At 51.2% G+C, this 20997-nt stretch overlaps 1 protein-coding gene across 9 annotated transcripts; it reads left to right on the forward strand.

Annotated features, from left to right (window-relative positions):
- Positions 1 to 295: 295 nt before the first annotated feature.
- Positions 296 to 20794, forward strand: SLC35B4 (solute carrier family 35 member B4). 9 transcript variants are annotated; one of them, XM_059847584.1, is made up of 12 exons: positions 297 to 515; positions 5325 to 5438; positions 5918 to 6020; positions 7144 to 7193; positions 8803 to 8884; positions 9033 to 9146; positions 10892 to 10952; positions 11325 to 11434; positions 11608 to 11683; positions 12871 to 12946; positions 13616 to 13714; positions 13833 to 16353. In XM_059847584.1, the coding sequence occupies exons 1-12, from the start codon at positions 439 to 441 to the stop codon at positions 13888 to 13890; spliced, it is 1020 nt and encodes a 339-aa protein (XP_059703567.1). In that variant the 5' UTR covers positions 297 to 438; the 3' UTR covers positions 13891 to 16353. The 9 variants fall into 9 exon arrangements, with proteins under 9 accessions (XP_059703565.1, XP_059703566.1, XP_059703567.1 ...); XM_059847580.1 differs by lacking the exon at positions 13616 to 13714 and adding an exon at positions 4099 to 4251 and having other exon boundaries at positions 386 to 515; positions 13715 to 16353; XM_059847582.1 differs by lacking the exons at positions 13616 to 13714; positions 13833 to 16353 and adding an exon at positions 19990 to 20794 and having other exon boundaries at positions 296 to 515.
- Positions 20795 to 20997: the final 203 nt, after the last annotated feature.

Consider the following 20997-nt stretch of genomic DNA (forward strand, 5'->3'; position numbering starts at 1 on the left):
CCCCCAGCTCTCCCTTTCAATAATAAGTATTATTTTGAGCAGCCAAAGAATTCTTTGGCGCCGCATCCTTAGGAACTGCCTCTAACTGGCGTTTTGGGGTCACTAAATAACCCCAAAAAGTCAATTACGGGCTGCTCCTCGCCACAAACCGCGCCGGAGCCGCGCCTCCTCCTGACGCCACCTCAGTGCCGCCATTACACCCTTCAGACCAGAACTACAACTCCGCTCGTGCCCCGCGGCGGAGCGCCCGCCGGGAGCTGCGCTGAGGAGGCGCGGAGCCTGCCGGGAGTTGTAGTCCCTGTAGCGGCGGGCGGGGAGCGAACTACCGGCGGCCAGAGGAAGCGGGGGCGGCGGGGCCGAGGCCAGGAGCGGGGCAGAGTCCCGGGATCGGGATGCGGCCGCGGCCCGGGACGCCGCCTCGTTGCCCAGAGCGACACCATGCACCCGGCCGTGGCGGTGGGGCTGGTGTTCGGCGGCTGCTGCAGCAACGTGGTGTTCCTGGAGCTGCTGGCCAGGTGCGGGGCCGCGGGGAGGATTTGGGGGAGGATAAAGGGTCAGGGGAGCCCAGTGCAGTGGGATCGGGGTGAGGCCTCAGGGGGCGTGAGGGGACGGAGCGGTGCCAGGGTGGGCTGGGGGGATCTGGGGGCTTTGGGGGTTTTGGGGGCACCCGCGGCCGGCACTGAGGGGGTTTCACCCCTCAGGCCTTGGTGCCCCTGATGGAGGAGCCCAAAGCTGGATCGCCGCCTTGTGTCCCCCCGATCGAGTCTGGGGGGTTCTGGGGGGGTTTTGGGGTTGTCCCCTGGCGGTGGGCCCTGTCCGGGCACGGGGGTGTCCCCTGCCCACTGTCCCCATCCCGGGCAGCGCTGAAATCCCCGGGACGAGCCAGGAGCTGTCCCCGGGGCCCGCAGGGAATGTTTGCACCGGGAAGTGCGAGCTTGGAGCCTTGGAGTGTTTTCCACCTGGGATCGTCCCTCGCTGCAAAGTCACCGAGTCCCCTTGAATTGCCACGTTGGAGGCTGATGAGTTTGGGGATCTCGCCTTCCTCACCCCAGTGTTTTTGGGGATGTCACCTTCGTCACTCACGCCGATGTTTTTGGGGATCTCACCTTCCTCATCCAGATAATTTTGGGAATCTCACCTTCCTCACTTGCCCTTCTGATTTTAGGGATCACCTTCCTCAGTCACCCTGATGTTTTTGGGGATCTCACCTTCCTCACCCTGATTTTCTTGAGGATCTCAACCTTCCTCACCCCCCTGATGATTTTGGGGATCTCACCTTCCTCACTCCCCCTTATGATTTTAGGGATCACCTTCCTCACTCATCCTGATGTTTTTGGGGGTCTCACCTTCCTCACTCACCCTGGAAATTTTGGGCATCTCACTTTTATCACCCTGATGTTTTTGGGGATCTCACCTTCCTCACTCCCCTGGTGTTTTTGGGGATTTCACTTTCCTCAGTCACCCTGATGATTTTGGGGATCTCACCTTCCTCACCCTGATGATTTTGAGGATCTCACCTTCCTCACCCTGATGATTTTGGGGATCTCACCTTCCTCACCCTGATGTTTTTGGGGATCTCACCTTCCTCACCCTGATGATTTTGGGGATCTCACCTTCCTCACCCTGATGTTCTTGGGGATCTCACCTTCCTCGCCCTGATGATTTTGGGGATCTCACCTTCCTCACGCTGCTGGAGGAAGGCTGGAAGGGTTTGGCAAAGGAAGCTGGGAGAGCCTGACTGGGAACAAAGTGATGCCTGAACTGGTTTGGTGTGTAAAATCCCAGTGAGTCAGCGTGGGGCTGCCCCCCCCGAGTCCTCAGTGCACTCCAGCTTCCAAAACCAGCCCTTAATCCCTCCCAGCCCATCAAAATCCCAGCTTAGAAAGGAAAAAGGGGCTGCAGAATCCAGCAGTTGGGATATTTGCTCCAAACTGGCCTCACAATCCCTGGATAAACCAAGAAGCAGTTCCTGGAAGAAGAGACCTCGTGTGAGGAGTTGTTTTTCCTCTCAGGGATTACTCCAGTCTCTGCCTTTCCTGCCTGGCTTGTGTGGCAGGGAGGAATGAACCCTTTGGAAGCAAAAAAACTTTTGGGTTTGGCTTTTTTTGCCACTCCAAGCAAACCTTAAACCAAAACATTTGACCCCTGCTCAAAGACTGAATTATTCAAAGGTGACTGAAGCCCAGAGGAGCAAATTCCAGAAGTCCCAATTGCAGACATGGAGGAAAAGCTGCTTCTCACACAAAACCTCCTTTCAAGCAGCACCTCTCATCCACTTTCCAAATTTCTCCACTCCTAACAGCTCAATTCCTGTGCCTTTCACTCGCCCTGCTCACCTTTAGTCCCAAAATTGGGATAACACCAATTATTTTGTTGGGTTTTGCAAGGAAAAGTTCCTCCTGTGGATGGATATTGATATTGCCAATATCCCAGCTCTGATATTCCCAATACCAAAGAAAATCCTGGAGCAGGATCCCAGGAAAAGGCTGCTGGGGAGCACCAAAGGTGATGGGGAAGAAATTTGCTCAGGATTTATAAGGAAAGCAAAGGAATGAGAAATGTTTAGTCTGAAAATGCCTGAGGGCACAAAAAAGACTTTAAATGTGTGGAGAGTGGCTGCAGAGGAGAGGAGAGAAATATTTCTGCTGGGCCATGGAGGCAGAAGAAGAAATCTCCTATTTCTTGACTTAAGGGGCTGGAATTGCTGTGGAAGGGACATAAATCAGGCCCAAAAATCAGATTTTCTCCCTTTCCACGTGGTGAAGTAGGAGAGAGAGCAGGGAAACTTCTTGCTGGGAGGTTTTTGGTTGTCTGCAGCTGAAGCAGACCTTGGGTTGGTAGATGCAGATTTCTCTCGTTTTTCAGGTGGATCTGAGTGAGGATTGTGAGCCAGAGAAGGAGCCCTTTCTTAGCTGGGCCTTATCAGCCAGCACAGAGCCCTGAGTGCCAGCCCTGCTGATAAGCTGGGCTCATGTCCAGGGCTCTGGGAGCTGGCAGGAGGCAGAGCCCAGCCTTGGCTTATCCCAGCTCTCCAGCTCCCTGGGATCTCCTCGGAGGTGAAAGGCTGGAGATTAGATAAGGCTGGAGATGAGGTTGGCAATCCTGGAGCTTCTGGCTCTGCTTCAAGGCCTCTTCTCTTTCTCCCAGGGACTTTTGGACCTTTCAGCCTCAGGGTTGAGGTTTGATGGATAATGAAGTTTTATGGATCATTCTGCTGGGATGAATGTGGGACTTGGCAGGTGGGCAGAAGGCAGTGGCTCAGGGTGGAATCCCTGGGAAAAGCAGGGACAAGGGGATTTTTCCAGGTGCTGTTGGGTCAGCCCAGCATTCCCCAGCTGGCTGCTGCTCCTGTGGGGTGACAGAGGAGAATTTGAAGGAGACAGCTTGGAAAAATTCCCATTTTCCAGGGCATTTCCCAGCTTGAATCCTGCAAAGCTGCACCCAGGACAGTGTTCTGTGAGAAGCAGGACTCTCCCAGGAATGCTTGGCCTCAGTTTCTGTCTTGCAGCAGAAAAAAAAAAAAAGGGAAAAAGATTCCCAAAATCCCTCCATTATCTGCCCTGTCACTGCCTCCTCTGAGCTTCTGCTTCCCAGGAAATCCCTCCCTGCTCCCTGGAGCTCCTCAGGGAGGCTTTGTTTGGATTCCCTGGTGTGGAATTCCCGTTCCCACAGGAAAATCCCTTGGTTTGCTCAGAGGTGGTGACATTCCTGCGCTCCTGGGTCCCTCCAGGAGGGACAAAAAGGGACTGAGAGGGTCCCTCTGGAGCTCTGGCTAAATGCTGTGGATTTTGAAGCCTGCTGGAGTTGGTGTCACATTAAAAAGATCCGTGGATGTCACGTGGGATTTCTGCCAGGATTTTTTTGGGCTCCCCTGAGGAGTTTTGGTCCCATCTGGAATTCACAACCAAAGAAATCCAGAAATCCCAGGGGAGCTGAAGCTTTTTTAGAGGAAACTGAGCAAATCCTACCCAGGGACAGCACAGACCTGACCCTGGCACTTCCCCCCTGCAGCAGCAATGAGGAATATTGAATTTCCAGCTGCATTTTCCCCCTGGAAATGCAGATTAACTCAGATAACCCGACCTCTAACAAACACAGCAGCCTTTAGGAAGGGACAGAGTCCTCCTGAAGCCACTTCCCATGGGAAAGAGGGAGATCCAGCAGATTTTTCCTTCACTTCCTGACCTGACTGACCTGTTCCTCTTGGGAAATGTTGGAGGGAACACCCTGCAGCTGTTTGCACAAGCTCAGGTGAATGAACCCTGAGTAAAGCATCTCCAGGGTGGGTCCAGTTCTGGGAAAGGGATGGGATTATGGAAAAGGGACAGGATTGTGGGGACAGGGACAGAATTGTGAGGACAGGATTGTGGGGAACAGGACAGGATTGTGGGGACAGGAACAGGATTGTGGGGACAGGGACAGGATTGTGGGGACAGGAACAGGATTGTGGGGACAGGATTCTGGGGACAGGATTCTGGGACAGGGACAGGATTGTGGGGACAGGGACAGGATTGTGGGGACAGGAACAGGATTGTGGGGACAGGATTGTGGGGACAGGATTGTGGGGACAGGGACAGGATTGTGGGGACAGGAACAGGATTGTGGGGACAGGATTGTGGGGACAGGATTCTGGGACAGGGACAGGATTGTGGGAAAGGGACAGGATTGTGGGGACAGGTACAGGATTGTGGGGAACAGGACAGGATTGTGGGGAACAGGACAGGATTGTGGGGACAGGGACAGGATTCTGGGACAGGGACAGGATTGTGGGGACAGGGACAGGATTGTGGGAAAGGGACAGGATTGTGGGGACAGGATTCTGGGAAAGGGACAGGACTCTGGGGACAGGATTCTGGAAAAGGGACAGGATTGTGGGGAACAGGACAGGATTGTGGGAAAGGGACAGGATTCTGGGGACAGGGACAGGATTGTGGGGAACAGGACAGGATTGTGGGAAAGGGACAGGATTGTGGGGACAAGGACAGGATTGTGGGAAAGGGACAGGATTCTGGGGACAGGATTCTGGGGACAGGGACAGGATTGTGGGAAAGGGACAGGATTGTGGGGACAGGGACAGGATTGTGGGGAACAGGACAGGATTGTGGGGACAGGGACAGGATTCTGGGAACAGGGACAGGATTGTGGGGACAGGGACAGGATTCTGGGAAAGGGACAGGATTCTGGGGACAGGGACAGGATTGTGGGTACAGGATTGTGGGGACAGGGACAGGATTGTGGGGACAAGGACAGGATTCTCACTCTCTTGCTGGGTCCCAGTGTTAGCTCTCCAGGGTGGCTCTGATGCCCGTCTCTCCCTGCTGCAGGCAGTTCCCAGGATGTGGGAACATCGTGACCTTCTCCCAGTTCCTGTTCATTGCCCTGGAAGGTTTCATCTTCGAGGCCAACTTCGGCAGGAAGCGCCCGGCCATCCCCATCAGGTACAGCCCCAAGGTTTTCCCAAGCAGGGCTTGCCTGGATCTCTCTTATCTCCAAAAAGTTTTTCATAAAATGGATTTTCCACTTGTGCTGTTGAAATTCCATCCATCCTGCAGCATCTGCAGAGCCATGGTGGGAAGCTGTCAGGTTTATAAAATCCACACTCGTTTATCAGGAATTTTTAATGGGAAATTGCCATCAGATCCTTCCCTGTCACAGGAACAGGGCAGAGTTTTGCACAGGGAAGAGTTTGTTGTGCTTCCAGAGCTCTTTATCTCTGGGATTTGGTTTGGTGGGAGTGGGAAGGGAGAGTTTTCTTGGAAAATCACCCAAATTCACTTCACATTTCTCCACTGGGGACGACCTTGGTGACAGAGCCGGGAGCTCTGCTCTGCTCCAGACCTCCTGTGCATTCCTGAGGGGTCTCTCAGCATCTCAGGGAGGTTCCTGCCCATCTCCCAGCTATTTTTCCATGCCTCAGGAACTATTTCATCATGGTGGCCATGTTCTTCACCGTCAGCGTGGTCAATAACTACGCCCTGAACCTGAACATCGCCATGCCGCTGCACATGATCTTCCGCTCGGTGAGCGCCCTCCTCCTCCTCCTCCTCCTGCTCCTGCTCCTCCTCCTGGGGCTCCCATTCCATCCCTTCTGCTGGAGCTATCCCTGCCCCTGTGGAGCTCCTGAATTCCAGCTGGTGGGAGAGCAGCCTCGCTCCAAAGCTCAGCTCCAAAGCACAAACACACTTGATGGTGTTGATCATTAAATTCCTGCTTAATGGACAGACAGGGAGACAGGCTCAGGCAGACTTTGGAATTCCAGAGCTGGGGGGGAAGTGGCAGTGACAAAACCAATCCCAGGCTCTGGTTGGCCAAAGGGATCCAGCTTTCCCTGCCACCAAGTGGTTCATGTTGTGGTCTTGAACATGGCAGGTCAGAGAGCCTGGATTTGGGATTTGGGATTTGGCCTAATTCTGCATCTTAAGTGTGGATGAGTGCCAGGCTAAAAGATCCTTTAAAGCCCGAGGAAATGGAGCCCCAGCTGTTGGGAATAACAAAATCTCCTGATGGGAGCTCTTTCCCCACAGCACATCCTGGGGCTGGAATGTCTGGGGTCAGGAGAGGTTCCAGAGGATAAAAGCAGCCCACACTGAAGGAGACCTGTCCCACATGGGCTGGGAGGGGTCCATCCCTGGAGCTGGGCTCCTGGTCCCAGTTAAACCAGTGGGATTTGGCCTCCTTCTGGTCACACACTGGAAAAACAGAAAGGGGAGGTGAGGTGCCCTGGCCAGGAGATCCAACCCTTGTTCCCAGCTCACCTTCCCCCTTTTTTCCTGGAGGAAGGGACTCAGAATCATGGAATGACTGAGGCAGGAAAAGAACTTTGAACTCATGGAGTCCACCCAGTCCCAGCACTGCCAAGGCCACCACTGCCCCCTGTCCCAAGGGCCACATCCACAGGGCTTGGAAATCCCTCCAGGGCTGGGACAGCCCTCTCAGGGCAGGAGTTTTCCCAATATCCAACCTCAGGGAAGCTGGTCCTTCTCCCTGTCAGTTTTCCTGCCTCAAACTTGGAGTTTCTCTTGGTGTTCTGGCATCCACCACGCTGGGTTTGCAGTGTCCCTGTGGGATGAGCATCCCAAGCTGAGGAATTCTGGCCTGCTGACCTCATGTTTTGGTTTTCCCTTCTTTTTTTTTTTTCCCCAGGGTTCTCTCATAGCGAGCATGGCTCTAGGGATCATCATCCTGAAGAAAAGGTAAATCACAGACTTCATCTCCTCAGGGAATGCTCTGGATTAAATCCTGCTGGGTGTTCCGTGCCATCCCATCTCCTGTTAAATATTCTGATTTTAACGATGGGAAACTGGGACAGGGAGCGTGGCACAGAGCCTGGAATAGCTCCTTCTGCACTTCCACCTCTCCCTCCTTTCTTGGCTGGAATTTTTGGGCTGGGAAGAGATTTTCCGCAGGGAAAATTCCAGATTTTCTGTGTTCACTGCTGGCTCTTCTGGAAGGGCTCCTGGGGGATGCTGTGCTGGCTGTGCTGGGGTGGAGCTCAGTGCCTCCTTTCTGCTGGGATTGTGGCTCCAGCAGTGCTGATAACACGCTGATAACACACTGATAACACCCTGATATCACATTGATAACACCCTGATATCACATTGATAACACGCTGATAACACGCTGATAACACATTGATAACATGCTGATAACACCTTGATAACATGCTGATAACACATTAATAACACACTGATAACACACTGATAACAAGCTGATAACATTAATAACATGCTGATAACACATTGATAACACATTGATAACAAGCTGATAACACATTGATAACATGCTGATAACACATTGATAACACCCTGATAACACCTTGATAACATGCTGATAACACATTAATATCACATTGATAACACCCTGATATCACATTGATAACACGCTGATAACACCTTGATAACATGCTGATAACACATTGATAACACACTGATAACACGCTGATAACACCATGATAACACATTAATAACATGCTGATAACACATTGATAACATGCTGATAACACATTGATAACACATTGATAACACACTGATAACACACTGATAACACACTGATAACACACTGATAACATGCTGATAACACTGATAACAAGCTGATAACATTAATAACATGCTGATAACACATTGATAACATACTGATAACACACTGATAACACGCTGATAACATTAATAACATGCTGATAACACATTGATAACACGCTAATAACACAGTGATAACACGCTGATAACATGCTGATAACACACTGATAACACATTGATAACATGCTGTAGCACATTGATAACATGCTGATAACACATTAACATGCTGATAACACACTGATAACACATTGATAACATGCTGATAACACATTGATAACACACTGATAACACACTGATAACATGCTGATAACACATTGTTAACATGCTGTAACACATTGATAACATGCTGATAACACATTGATAACACACTGATAACACGCTGATAACATTAATAACATGCTAATAACACATTGATAACGTGCTAGTAACACATTGATAACATGCTAATAACACATTGTAACATGCTGATAACACACTGATAGCACTGAGCCGTGCCTGCACAGAGTCATGGCTGGACTTGTGGGATAAACTGGGAGAAATGTTGGGCTAAACTGGGATGGAGTGGGGAGAAAAGCTGGTTCAGGTGCTGAGCTGGAGCCAGCTGGCCCTGCCAGGGTGAGGCCGTGGCAGTGTGCCGGCTGTGCCGGGTTTGGAGCAGGAGTGCAGGGAAGCAGGGGTGGATGTGAGGCAGGCGGGGTTGGTGACGTGTCCCTTGTCCCCTGTGCAGGTACAGCGTGTCCAAGTACAGCTCCATAGCCCTGGTGTCCCTGGGCATCTTCACCTGCACCTTCATGTCTGCAAAGCAGGTGGTAAGGATGGGAAGGCACAAGGAGCCTCAGCAATTCCCCCTCTGCCTGATTTGTCATGGAGACACGAGGTCTTTCCTGCCTCTGCGTCTGCTCCCCAAAAGCTTTTCCTCCTGCTTCTGTTTTCCTGTGGGATTTCATTTAATTCCAGGTGTCTCTTCACCTGTTCACGCCGCTTTTTGCTGGGAATAAATCTCATTTTTTTGGCCTCCGAGGTAACAGAAAGAAGCTGCTTTTCCTTGCCTCATGTGGCAGGCAGGAGCAGGTGAATCCTAAACAAAAATCCATCAGGAATCCTCCTTCTTTCCATCCCACAAGAGCTTGTTGCCTTTCAGGCTGGATTTTTCCTCTTGTCATCCAGCCTGACCCTTAAATGAAGTGCCTGTGCTTGGAGAGCAGGAGGGAGGGAAGCAAATCCATGTGGAACACACTCAGAGCTTTCCCTGGGTCAGCACCCACGGCCTGACCCTGTCAGCTGATGACAAAAACGGCACAAAGCGGCGGCCAGGTGGAAATTGGCTGCACTCGGTGCAGCTCAGAGAGGCTGGAAATGGAAGGGAGCTGTCAGAGCCCCAAATTCCCCATCCTTGCAGAGCTCTTCGCCCTCAGGGTGGGGAGGGAGGGCTGGGCTCTGCAGCCCTGGCTCTGAGTTAATCCAGATCAGCTCCCAGCAGGGCTGGAGTGGGGGGTGCAGCTGGCACTTGGGGCAAAGGGGAGTAAATCTGATTTTCCCTGAAGCACGGGGAGAGAGCTGAGCCAACTCCAGCTGGAGTCGTGCCCTCAGCCTGATTTCCTCCCTTTCTTGACCTCAAGGTCTGGTTTTAGGTCTGGTTTTAGCTCCTGATGGGCTTGGCCAGGGCTCTTGTTCCTTCCTAGAGAGTCATCTCTGGGAATGGGGACACAGGAACCTGGGAATGGGGACACAGGAACCTGGGAATGGGAACACAGGAACCTGGGAATGGGAACACAGGAATCCGGGAATGGAGACATAGGAACCTGGGATGGGGACACAGGAACCTGGGAATGGGGACACAGGAACCTGGGAATGGGGACACAGGAACCTGGGAATGGGGACACAGGAACCTGGGAATGGGGACAGAGGGATCTGGGAATGGGGACATAGGAACCTGGGAATGGGGACACAGGAACCTGGGAATGGGGACACAGGAACCTGGGATGGGGACGCAGGAACCTGGGCTGGGGACACAGGAACCTGGGAGTGGAACACAGGAACCTGGGATGGGGACACAGGAACATGGGGATGGGGACACAGGAAACGGGGAATGGGGACACAGGAATCCGGGAATGGGATGGGGACACAGGAACATGGGATGGGGACACAGGAACCTGGGAATGGGCTGGGGACACAGGAACCTGGGAAAAGGCTGGGGACAGAGGGATCTGGGAATGGGGACACAGGAACCTGGGAATGGGAACACAGGAACCTGGGAATGGGAACACAGGAACCTGGAAGTGGGAACACAGGAACATGGGATGGGGACACAGGAACCTTAGAATGGGGACACAGGAACCTGGGATGGGGACACAGGAACCTGGGCTGGGGACACAGGAATGCGGGAATGGGCTGGGGACACAGGAACCTGGGAATGGGGACACAGGAACATGGGATGGGCTGGGGACACAGGAACCTGGGATGGGGACACAGGAACCTGGGAATGGGGACACAGGGACATGGGAATGGGATGGGAGCACGGGAACCTGGGAATGGGCTGGGGACAGAGGGATCTGGGAATGGGCTGGCTTTGAGGGCTTGAAAAGCAACACTGATTGTTTTTGTGGTTAAAAATTCAGTCTCCTCAAACCAGGCCGGTCCTTTCAGGAAAAATCCTGACTTGATCAGACTCTGCCACTTTTTTTGCTGGAATCTCTGCATTCCCTGGAGCAGAGTGGGAAGCCTGGGGCTGCTCCCAGCCCTGCTCAGGCAGGAGGGAGGTCTGGGACAGCTGCAGGGACCTGGTGGCTCTTGGTGACTCTCGTGTCTCCCTTCAGGCATCTGACTCCAGCTCAAACCAAGAGGATGGACCCCAGGCTTTCCTCTGGTGGTTGCTGGGTAGGTGAGGGCCACATTTCTGGGATACTGGCAGGATTCTGGGAATTCTCTTGGCAAAAGCAGAGAAGGAGAGGGGCTGGGGCTGCTCCAGGTGTTCTTTCAGCACAAGATTTCACAGATGAGGCTTTCTCTGTGGTTTTCTACCCCCACCCTGGGTCTGTTGGTGGCTCTTTGGGAAATCTGGGATGGATTACTATCAGTAGTGGCACAAGCTGCATCCCTGGTGTTTTTAGGGATCTCTTGGAGACCTGTAATCAAAGCCCAGAGTTGTTATCAGTTTTCTTACCAAGTCTGGGCCGTTTGTTTGGGGTTTTTTTTCCCTGAAAGCCAAATTTGGTGAGTTGGAGCTGCAGAGCTGTGCTTCCCTTGCAGGCATTGCTGCCCTCACCTTTGCCCTGCTGATGTCTGCCAGGATGGGGATTTTCCAGGAGACACTCTACAAGAAATTTGGGAAGCACTCCAAGGAAGCCCTGTTCTACAACGTGAGTCCCTGGGGCTCTCCCTGCTCCAAGGTCCCTTCCATTGGGCACAGAAAGGATCCCACTCTGCCAGCGTGGAGCAGTGAGGAGCCTGCTCTGATCCAGCTGCTTTCCAGCAGGGAGTTGGGGTGGATTCCCCTCCCCTGATCCCACCCTGGGTTTGTTTCTCCCCCCAGCACGCGTTGCCGCTGCCTGGATTCCTGCTCCTGGCTCCCAACATTTACCAGCACGCCGTGCTCTTCAGCCAGTCTGGTGAGTGCTGGGCTGGGGGATCCCTGCTCCTGGGCCTTCCCATCCTCTGGAACATCCTCTGGGAAGTTCATTCCTGCAGTTGTGCATGCTGGCATCTTGGGGTGTTCCAGGCCTTTTGGATTTTGAGGAATTTGCAGGAAGGAATTCCTGCCTGGGCTGGAACTGCCAGAGCAGCTGGGGCTGCCCCTGCATCCCTGGAGTGTCCAAGGAAGGATTGGAGAACCCTGGGATAGGGGAGGTGTCCCTGGAATGAGCTTTGAGGTCTCTTCCCACCCAAACTGCTCTGGTATCTGGGATTTGGGACACTCAGAATCCATCCCCAGGGATTTGGATGGAAAATGGGGAGAGAAAAGAGAGGAGAAGGGAAGGGAGACCCTTCATGGTTTCCTGAGATTCCAAATGAAGCCCCTGGGTCCATGAATGTCTTGGGGAGGAGATGGATCCAATGTCAGCCTGGGAGAGCTGGGGGTGCTCACCTGGAGAGGAGGAGGCTCCAGGGAGAGCTTCCAGCACATTCCAGGGCCTGAAGGGGCTCCAGGAGAGCTGCAGAGGGACTGGGGACAAGGCCTGCAGGGACAGGAGCCAGGGAATGGCTCCCACTGCCAGAGGGCAGGCATGGATGGGATCTGGGCAATGAGGAATTCCTGCCTGGGCTGGAACTGCCAGAGCAGCTGGGGCTGCCCCTGCATCCCTGCAGTGTCCCAGGCCAGGCTGGACACTGGGGCTGGAACAGCCTGGGACAGTGGGAGGTGTCCCTGCCATGGCAGGGGTCGAATTTAAGGAACCATTCCATAATTCCATGATTAAAGCTCAAGTTTCTTAGTAATTCCCACACACCAGCCACATCCGAGAGTGATCCCTGGGAAAAGGAATGTGGGAGCTCAGAAATGGGAGAATCAGGACCTAATCCTCACTAGGGGATGTAAACACGGACCTGCTGGGTTGGTTTTTTTTTGCTGGTGCTCCCCAGGATCTGCTGTGGGAACAGAGTGGGTTCCTCCAGCACGAGAGCAAGACTGAGCTTCTCTCCTAATGTTTTTCCTTCTATTCCATTCTTCCCTTTGGAATTGCAAGCTGTGCAAGGCTGCAGGGAGTCCTGGGTCATGGTTAGTCCTGGCAAGGAGAGAGGCTCCTCCAGCAGTGACCTCATCCCATCCTTTTTCCATTTTTCCCTTTTTTCCCTGCAGAGCTGTTCCAGGTGCCGGTGATCGGCCTGACCCTGCCCATCATGTGGTTCTACCTCCTGATGAACGTCATCACCCAGTATCCTTTGTTATCCCAGATCCCTCCCTCTGTGGGCTGGCACGGCAGGATTGGGGCTGCCTTCCTCAATCCTTGGAGTCTTCCCTGCCCTCGGGAGCTGCTGGTGCTGTAACTCCAGAAATGCAGGGAAAGGGAACTTTGGTTTTTAGGTTGGACTTGATCTCAAAGGTCTTTCCCAACCTGGTTTGTTCTGGGACTTCTGCTCCATGGAAATGGAGGAGTTTTGAGCTTCCAGTGGGGGAATCTGAGATATGGGATGTTCCTGAGTTTGATGTGTCCCGTTCCATCCCAGCTGATTCCAGGAGGGAATTTCCCCCATCCGGATCAGGTTGCCCATCTCCCTGCTCCTCCCCATTCCCCAAGGGAATCCCCAGTCTTTGTCCCTTACCTGCTGCTCCCAGAAGGAAAATCCTTGGAGTCTTCCCTGCCCTCGGGAGCTGCTGTTGGTGTAACTCCAAAAATGCAGGGAAAGGGAACTTCTGTTTTTTCAGTTGGACTTGATGATCTCAAAGGTCTTTTCCAACCTGGTTTGTTCTGGGATTCTGGGACTTCTGATTTATGGAAGTGGAGGAGTTTGGAGCTTCCATTGTCCAACTCAGCCCCAGCTGCTCCAGTGGGGGAATCAGATTTGGGATGTTCCTGAGTTTGATGTGTCCCATTCCAACCCAGCTGCTCCCAGGAGGGAATTTCCCCCATGCACAGCAGGTTGCCCATTCCCCAAGGGAATCCCCGTCTCCGTGCCTGCTGTCCCTTACCTCCTGCTCCCAGGTACGTCTGCATCCGCGGCGTCTTCATCCTGACCACGGAGTGCACGTCGCTGACGGTCACCCTGGTGGTGACGCTGCGCAAGTTCGTCAGCCTCATCTTCTCCATCCTCTACTTCCAGAACCCCTTCACGGGCTGGCACTGGCTGGGCACCGCCTTTGTCTTCGTGGGCACCCTGATGTACACGGAGCTGTGGCACAGCCTGGGGCCCCTCCTGGCGCGCCACCGCCGCGGCAGGCCCAAGGAGCAGTGAATCCCAGGGAATCCGGGCATTTCCCGTGGGCATCTTGGTGTTGTTTTCCAGAGCAGAGCCGCAGGGAGCCCCCCCCGGGGGGGGTTTATAACAGGGGAGGTGTTGGCTGTGCCAAGCTCCTGGAGAATGGGGAGCCTCCACTGGGAACTTGGGGAAAGGATCATGGAGGAACAGTCCAGACTTTTGTTGCGAGTTGGCGTTATTTTAGGCGACCCCTTTTACTTCCAATTTTTCCCTTTTTTTTTTTTTCCCTTCCATTGGAATAACCCTTTTTAAGGAGAAGCTGATCCAGAGCTTTGTTGGGAGCCCAGCTTCCATGCTGTTGGCTTGGATCAGCTGGACCCTGAGCCACTTTGGTGCCATCCTTTAATCGTCCCAGTGTCTGGAGCTGATGGCTGAGCCCCATTCCAGTGGGAATCCCTGATCCCTGTGCTGGGAGGTTGTGGGATACAGCCCCAGCTGGAGCTTCCAGTCCACCCTGTGCATCCTGGTGCTCTCCCAGTTCTCCTCCCATCCCTTGGGATCAGCTTCCTCGTGGCTTTCGTAGCTCCCTGTCCCTCAGTGTCACCCCTGGCTGCTTTTCCTGGAGCTTCCCTACAGTTTTCCTGGAGCAGCCCCTCGTTCCCTGCTCAGCTGGGACAATTGGGGCATCCAGGAGGGATGAGGGCCTTTAACAGCAAAGGAAAAACGATGGGAAAAAAATGCCCGAAGTCATGGAAAGGCAGCACCTTCCTGCCAGGCATTCCCTGAGCCGAGGTCACCTTTCCAAAACTCTTTCCCTCTGTTTTTATCAGCTGTCTGGGATAATCCCCAGCTTTCCATGGCCTCATCCTTGCTGGGAGGTGGAGTGGGAGGAGGGAAAGGCTCCATCCATGCTGTGCTGGCAGCACTGGTTCAGCCCCAGCCCCAAATCCCAGTGTGGGAAAAAGGAATTCCATCCCACGCAGAGCCAGAGTGCTGCTGCCAGGACCTGCAGCTCCAGCCTGATGTCCTGAAGGATTTTTTTTTTCCCAGTTCCCGTTTTTCCTGAGCCTGAAAAAGCTGAATTTCAGGTGCCGTGGGATTTTCCCAGGGATTTGGTGGATGGGGAGGCTGACCTGGTGGAGCTCAGATGTTGTTCCAGCTGTTTGTGGTGGCTCCAGCAGGGACCCCGAGAGAGGCAAAACCTTTATCCCTGATTTTCCTCTTCCAGGCTCTTCACACGGAGCTTCAGCTGGGATTGGGGAGGTGGGGAAGCCAACGGAAATTTGGGATGAAGGATTTTGGGAGCAGGGAGTAACTGGTGAGGTTCTTCAGAGATCAAACACGGCGGGGAGATAACGGAGCTGTGACTCCAGCTCTGTGGGTGTTGGATCCAGGGATTGTGGGATCCAGGGGTTGCTGGATCCAGGGATTGTTTTACCCAGAGATTTTGGATCCAAGGATTGTGGGACCCAGGAATTTAGTATCTAGGGATTGTGGGATCCAGGGGTTGTGGGATCCAGGGATTGCTGGATCCTGGATTGCTGGATCCTGGGATTTTTTTATCCAGGGATTGTTGGATCCAGGGATTGGGGGATGCAGGGATTGTTGGACCCAAGGATTGTGGGATCCTGGGATTGTGGGATGCTGGGATTGTAGGATCCAGGGATTGTTTTATCCAGGGATTGTGGGATCCTGGGATTGCTGGATCCAGTGATTGTGGGACCCAGGGATTGCTGGATGCTGGGATTGTTTTATCCAGGGATTGTGGGATCCAAGGATTGTTGGATCCAGGGATTGTTGGGCCCAGGGATTGTTGGATTCAGGGATTGTTTTATCCAGGGATTGTTGGACCCAGGGATTGTGAGATCCAGGGATTGTGAGATCCAGGGATTCAGGATCCAGGGGCTGAGCAGAGCTGACACAGAGCTGCTCCCAGCTGTGACATCCTGTTCATCCTCTGGGTCACTCCTTCTCTCCAGGACCTTGCGTGTTGTCCCCAGTTCCCGTGGGACACGGGAATATTTGGGGGATTTGGGCACTCCTGGTTTTGGTTTGTTTTTTTTTACCATGTGCTTTTCACTCCCATCACACCAACCACGGGTTCTTTGTTGCTGTCAGGGGCATTTTTAACCTCCAGGCGTGACGAGTGCGTTTGGAATATTTATGGAGCCGCAGGAGTGGCGGCATTCCCTTCCTGCTGGAGGACAGAGCAGGAAAGGTGCAGGCAGAGGGGCCTCGTTAGCCAGAATTAATTAACCCCAGGCTCCCCTCCAGGCTGGGGCTGCTGATGGGTTTGGTTTTAGTTTGGGCCGAGGTAAGAGCACCTATTTTTTAGCGGAGGTTGGAGAAGGGAAGGAGCCCCGACCATTTTCGGGGTGGCTGGGTTGGTTTTTATAAAGTGAAATAAATCTGTATCCTCTTCAAAGGCTCCTGGGTTTGTGTCTCGTGTCCTGGTGGCTGGAAAATGAATGGAATCATGGAATAGTTCAGGTTGGAAAAGCCCTCTGAGATCATCAAGCCATTCCCAGCAGTGCCAAGGCCACCACTAAGGAATGTCCCCAAGTGCCACCTCCACCCCCAGGATGGGGACTCCACTGCCCGGTCCCAACCCTTCCCATGAAGAATTTTTCCATGAATATCCAATCTGAGTAACAACTCACCATTTTTCTCTAATGTGAGAGAAAATAGCAAAGACTCAGCCTGGCTGGGGGGTTCTGGAGAAGACCCCACCATCAGATCCAAGTTTCCCTAAATCCAGCAGCAGTGGGAGCCTGGAGCAGTTGGGGAGGAGGAAATTCAGGATTTGAGGTCTCCCAGCAAGGCTCAAATCCTCACAGCTGTCCAGATTTGGGGTCCCAGGCAAGACTCAAATATTCGTCAGAATGAGGTTCTCCAAAAAGACTCAAAATCTCAAACCATGAGAAATTGAGGTTCTCCAAAAAGGCTGAAGTCCTTCAACCATCAGAATTTGAGGTTCTCCAAAAATACTGAAGTCCTTAAACCATCAAAACTTGAGATTCTCCAAAAAGACTCAAATCCTCAAACCATCAGACTGTCAGGTTCTCCCAAAAACTCAAAATCTCAAATCAGAATTCAAGGTTCTCCAAAAAGACTCAAAATATCAACTCAAAATTTGAGGTTCTCCAAAAACTCAAATCCTCAAATCAGAATTTGAGGTTCTCCAAAAAGACTGAAGTCCTTAAACCATCAAAATTTGAGATTCTCCAAAAAGACTCAAATCCTCAAACCATCAGACTGTCAGGTTCTCCCAAAAACTCAAATACTTAAATCAGAATCTGAGGTTCTCCAAAAAGACTCAAAGAACTTGAGGTTCTCCAAAAAACTTTAAATGCTCAAAACACCAGAATCTGAGGTTCTCCAAAAAGATTCCAATCCTCAAACCATCAGAATTTGAGGTACTCCCAAAAACTCAAATCCTCAAACCAGAATCTGAGGTTCTCCAAAAAGATTCAAATCCTCAAACCATCAGAATTTGAGGTACTCCCAAAAACTCAAATCCTCAAACCATCAGAATTTGAGGTTCTCCCAAAGACTCAAATCCTCAAACCATCAGAATTTGAGGTTCTCCAAAGACTCAAATCCTCAAACCATTGGAATTTGAGGTTCTCCAAAAAGACTCAAGATCTCAAATCAGAATTTGAGGTTCTCCAAAGACTCAAATCCTCAAACCATTGGAATTTGAGGTTCTCCAAAAAGACTCAAATCTCCCTCAGGATCTGAGCTTCTCCAAAAGGATTCAAATCCTCAAAACATCAGAATCTGGGGTTCTTCAAAAAGTTTTAAATCCTCTGTAAAATCCAGGCTGAGTTTGACCCTGCCCAGTTTAAGGTGGGACTCTGCTGTAATCCAGACTCTTCCCTGCCAATGAAACCAGAATTCCCTGAAAAAATCTGGGAAGAGGAATGTAAATATTGCAAATACAAATCAACGGCAATTCTGCCTTCAACCTCAGCCAGGTGTTCCACACTTCGGGGTGCGGGAAAGGGCAGCACAATCCAGATGTTCTGGGAAAGAATTTCGGGTTAGGAATTCGATTTTTGGGCAGGGAATTTGAATTTTGGGTCAGGAATTTGATCCACAGTCCGGGAAGGGAGCACGAGAGAGGGAATGGCAGAAAAGCTGAGGGAGGAAAGGCAAGAATAGCCTGGATTTTACAGAGGATTTAAAACTTTTTGAAGAACCCCAGATTCTGATGTTTTGAGGATTTGAATCCTTTTGTAGAAGCTCAGATTCTGAGGGAGATTTGAGTCTTTTTGGAGAACCTCAAATTCCAATGGTTTGAGGATTTGAGTCTTTGGAGAACCTCAAATTCTGATTTGAGATCTTGAGTCTTTTTGGAGAACCTCAGATTCTGATTTAAGGATTTGAGTTTTTGGGAGAACCTCAAATTCTGATGGTTTGAGGATTTGAGTCTTTGGGAGAACCTCAAATTCTGATGGTTTGAGGATTTGAGTTTTTGGGAGAACCTCAAATTCTGATTTGAGATCTTGAGTCTTTTTGGAGAATGTCAGATTCTGGTTTAAGGATTTGAGTTTTTGGGAGAACCTCAAATTCTGATGGTTTGAGGATTTGAGTCTTTGGGAGAACCTCAAATTCTGATTTGAGATCTTGAGTCATTTTGGAGAACCTCAGATTCTGATTTGAGATTTTGAGTTTTTGGGAGAACCTGACAGTCTGATGGTTTGAGGATTTGAGTCTTTTTGGAGAATTATCCAGGATAATTTGTTGAGTCCAGGAAGTTCAGCTTCTCCCTGGTGCTTTTAAAATCCCTTTTCCTATTTCCATGCAAGGGCTGCACTCCCTGGCCCTCGTGTGGGATCTCACGGGTGGAACTTCTGGAAGCTCAGGGCTCAAGAACTGATTCCAAAACAGGAGATTATGTTCCAACATTATTCTCTGAAACAAATGCAAGGGAGCCCCTGCTCGTGGAAAACAAATAATTCCTTTTTACAGCTGGGAAATGAGATGAATATTTATCCTCCACCTGAATCCTCAGCTCGGCAGAATCCAAATAAAGAAACAATTCCTGCACTGGAAAGTTTAAAACTTCCTGTGAACAGGAGAAGATTGAATCGCTGAGGTCACTCAGGAGGCACAAGGATTTTTGCAGGATTCTGTACCCCAAGATGAGGAAATTCTGGGAAATTCAAACTTGGTTGGTTTTGTGCAGGAAGGAGCAAATTCCAAGAGTGGAGAGCTGGTGGTGAATGTGGAAGGGACCTTAAAGATCTCAAAGGGGACAATTTCCACCACCCCAGGGTGCTCCAAGCCCTACCCAATGCTGGAATTCCAAATATTCCAGAATTCCAAAGATTAAAACATTCCGGAATTTCACAAATTCCAGAATTCTGGAAGCAGGGGATTCTGCTGGGCAGGGATGGAAGGAAAAGGAGAGACTGCTGTGGCTGGAATGCTGCATCCAGGGCTGGATCCAACAGCAGCAGCACCTGGAGAGAGCCCAGAGGAATCCATGGAGCTGCTCCAGGGCTAGAGCCAGGCTGGGAGAGCTGGGAATGTTCCCCTGGAGAGGAGAAGGCTCCAGGGAGAGCTTCCAGCACATTCCAGGGCCTGGAGGGGCTCCAGGAGAGCTGCAGAGGGACTGGGGACAAGGCCTGCAGGGACAGGAGCCAGGGAATGGCTCCCAGTGCCAGAGGGCAGGCATGGATGGGATCTGGGCAATGAGGAATTCCTGCCTGGGCTGGAACTGCCAGAGCAGCTGGGGCTGCCCCTGCATCCCTGCAGTGTCCAAGGCCAGGCTGGACACTGGGGCTTGGGATAGTGAGAGGTGTCCTCGGACACTGGATGAGCTTAAAGGTCCTTTCCCACCCCAAAAAATTCCTTAATTCCATCATGGGTGGATGTGAAAAATGCCAATTTTATGATGGGCTTTTTGCAAATATTCAAATGAATATGATATGTGTTGTGTTAGAAAGTGATGCTGTATTAACTCTCTTAAGTAGTGTGTTAAATGTAGTTTGAGGTTATAACAAAATGTTAAAATAGAAACTCTGCTGTGTAGGATATTTTTTCCTAAAGAAAGGGCTTGCAGTGAGACAGCAGCCACAGGACACCTGAATCCTTCAGAGAAAGAGAATTTATTGCCCCATTATCAGGAGAAACGAACTTCTTCCTGCCTCACTCAGCCCTGGAAACGCCATCAGGATTCAGAGGAAGAAGCTGGCACTGCCCAGACAGAATCCTGTGTGTGAATGGAATTTATGCACCATGGATGAGCTGTATGAATATGCAACAGGTTATTGCTTTTAAGGGTTAATCCTCTGTAAACGTGGGGCCTTTTTGGGCTTATTTTACCCAGAAAAAAGTACCCAGACTGTCCCTAACTCTTTGTTTCTATTGTCTCGTATTGTCCTAAATCCTAATTATCCAAATTATTATTACTGTAATTATATTACTATTTTTATAAGCATTTTATTACTGTTAAATGTCACCAACATGTTCTATGAAAAATCCTTTCCTTGGGATTTTCCCTCCTGAGAAGCTGGGAGGCCTCAGGAACAAACTGTGACCAAAGATTCTCTGCTGCTGTGGGATGCAGCAGGTGGGTCTGGGATTGGTCTCACCTGGTTGTTTCTCATTGATGGCCAATCCCAGCCCAGCTGTCCAGACTGGCTCGGTCACAGCCAAACCTTTGTCATTCATTCCTTTTCTATTCTTAGCCAGCCTTCTGATGGAATCCTTTCTTCTGTTCTTTTAGTAGAGTTTTAATATAATATAGATCATAAAATAATAAATCAGCCTTCTGAGCATGGAGTCAACTTTCTCATCTCTTCCCTCATCCTGGGACCCCTGTGAACAGCATCACAAATAAACTTTCAAAACTTTAACAGCAAGTGACTGGCGTTTTTCACAGATGGAATTTCCAGTTCTGCAGTTCTGTTGCATCCCCTCAAGACCATCTGCCAATCCCCTGTGATCAGCAGACACCACACCGACTCCAAAGTGGGAATTCCATCCTGCAGACTGAAATAAACAGGGCAGGAGGTATCCCTCCCTTGTAATGCCTTTATTAAAGTGATCAGCTCAGTAT

This window comes from Haemorhous mexicanus, chromosome 5 (assembly GCF_027477595.1).
Source record: "Haemorhous mexicanus isolate bHaeMex1 chromosome 5, bHaeMex1.pri, whole genome shotgun sequence".
NCBI lineage: Eukaryota > Metazoa > Chordata > Aves > Passeriformes > Fringillidae > Haemorhous > Haemorhous mexicanus.

Coding starts and splice junctions, on each gene's coding strand:
- SLC35B4 (XM_059847579.1), top strand. CDS start 439: ATGCACCCGGCCGTGGCGGTGGGGCTGGTGTTCGGCGGCTGCTGCAGC. Junction 5,439..5,917: donor CGCCCGGCCATCCCCATCAG/GTACAGCCCCAA, acceptor TCCATGCCTCAG/GAACTATTTCATCATGGTGG. Junction 11,435..11,607: donor AGGAAGCCCTGTTCTACAAC/GTGAGTCCCTGG, acceptor TTCTCCCCCCAG/CACGCGTTGCCGCTGCCTGG.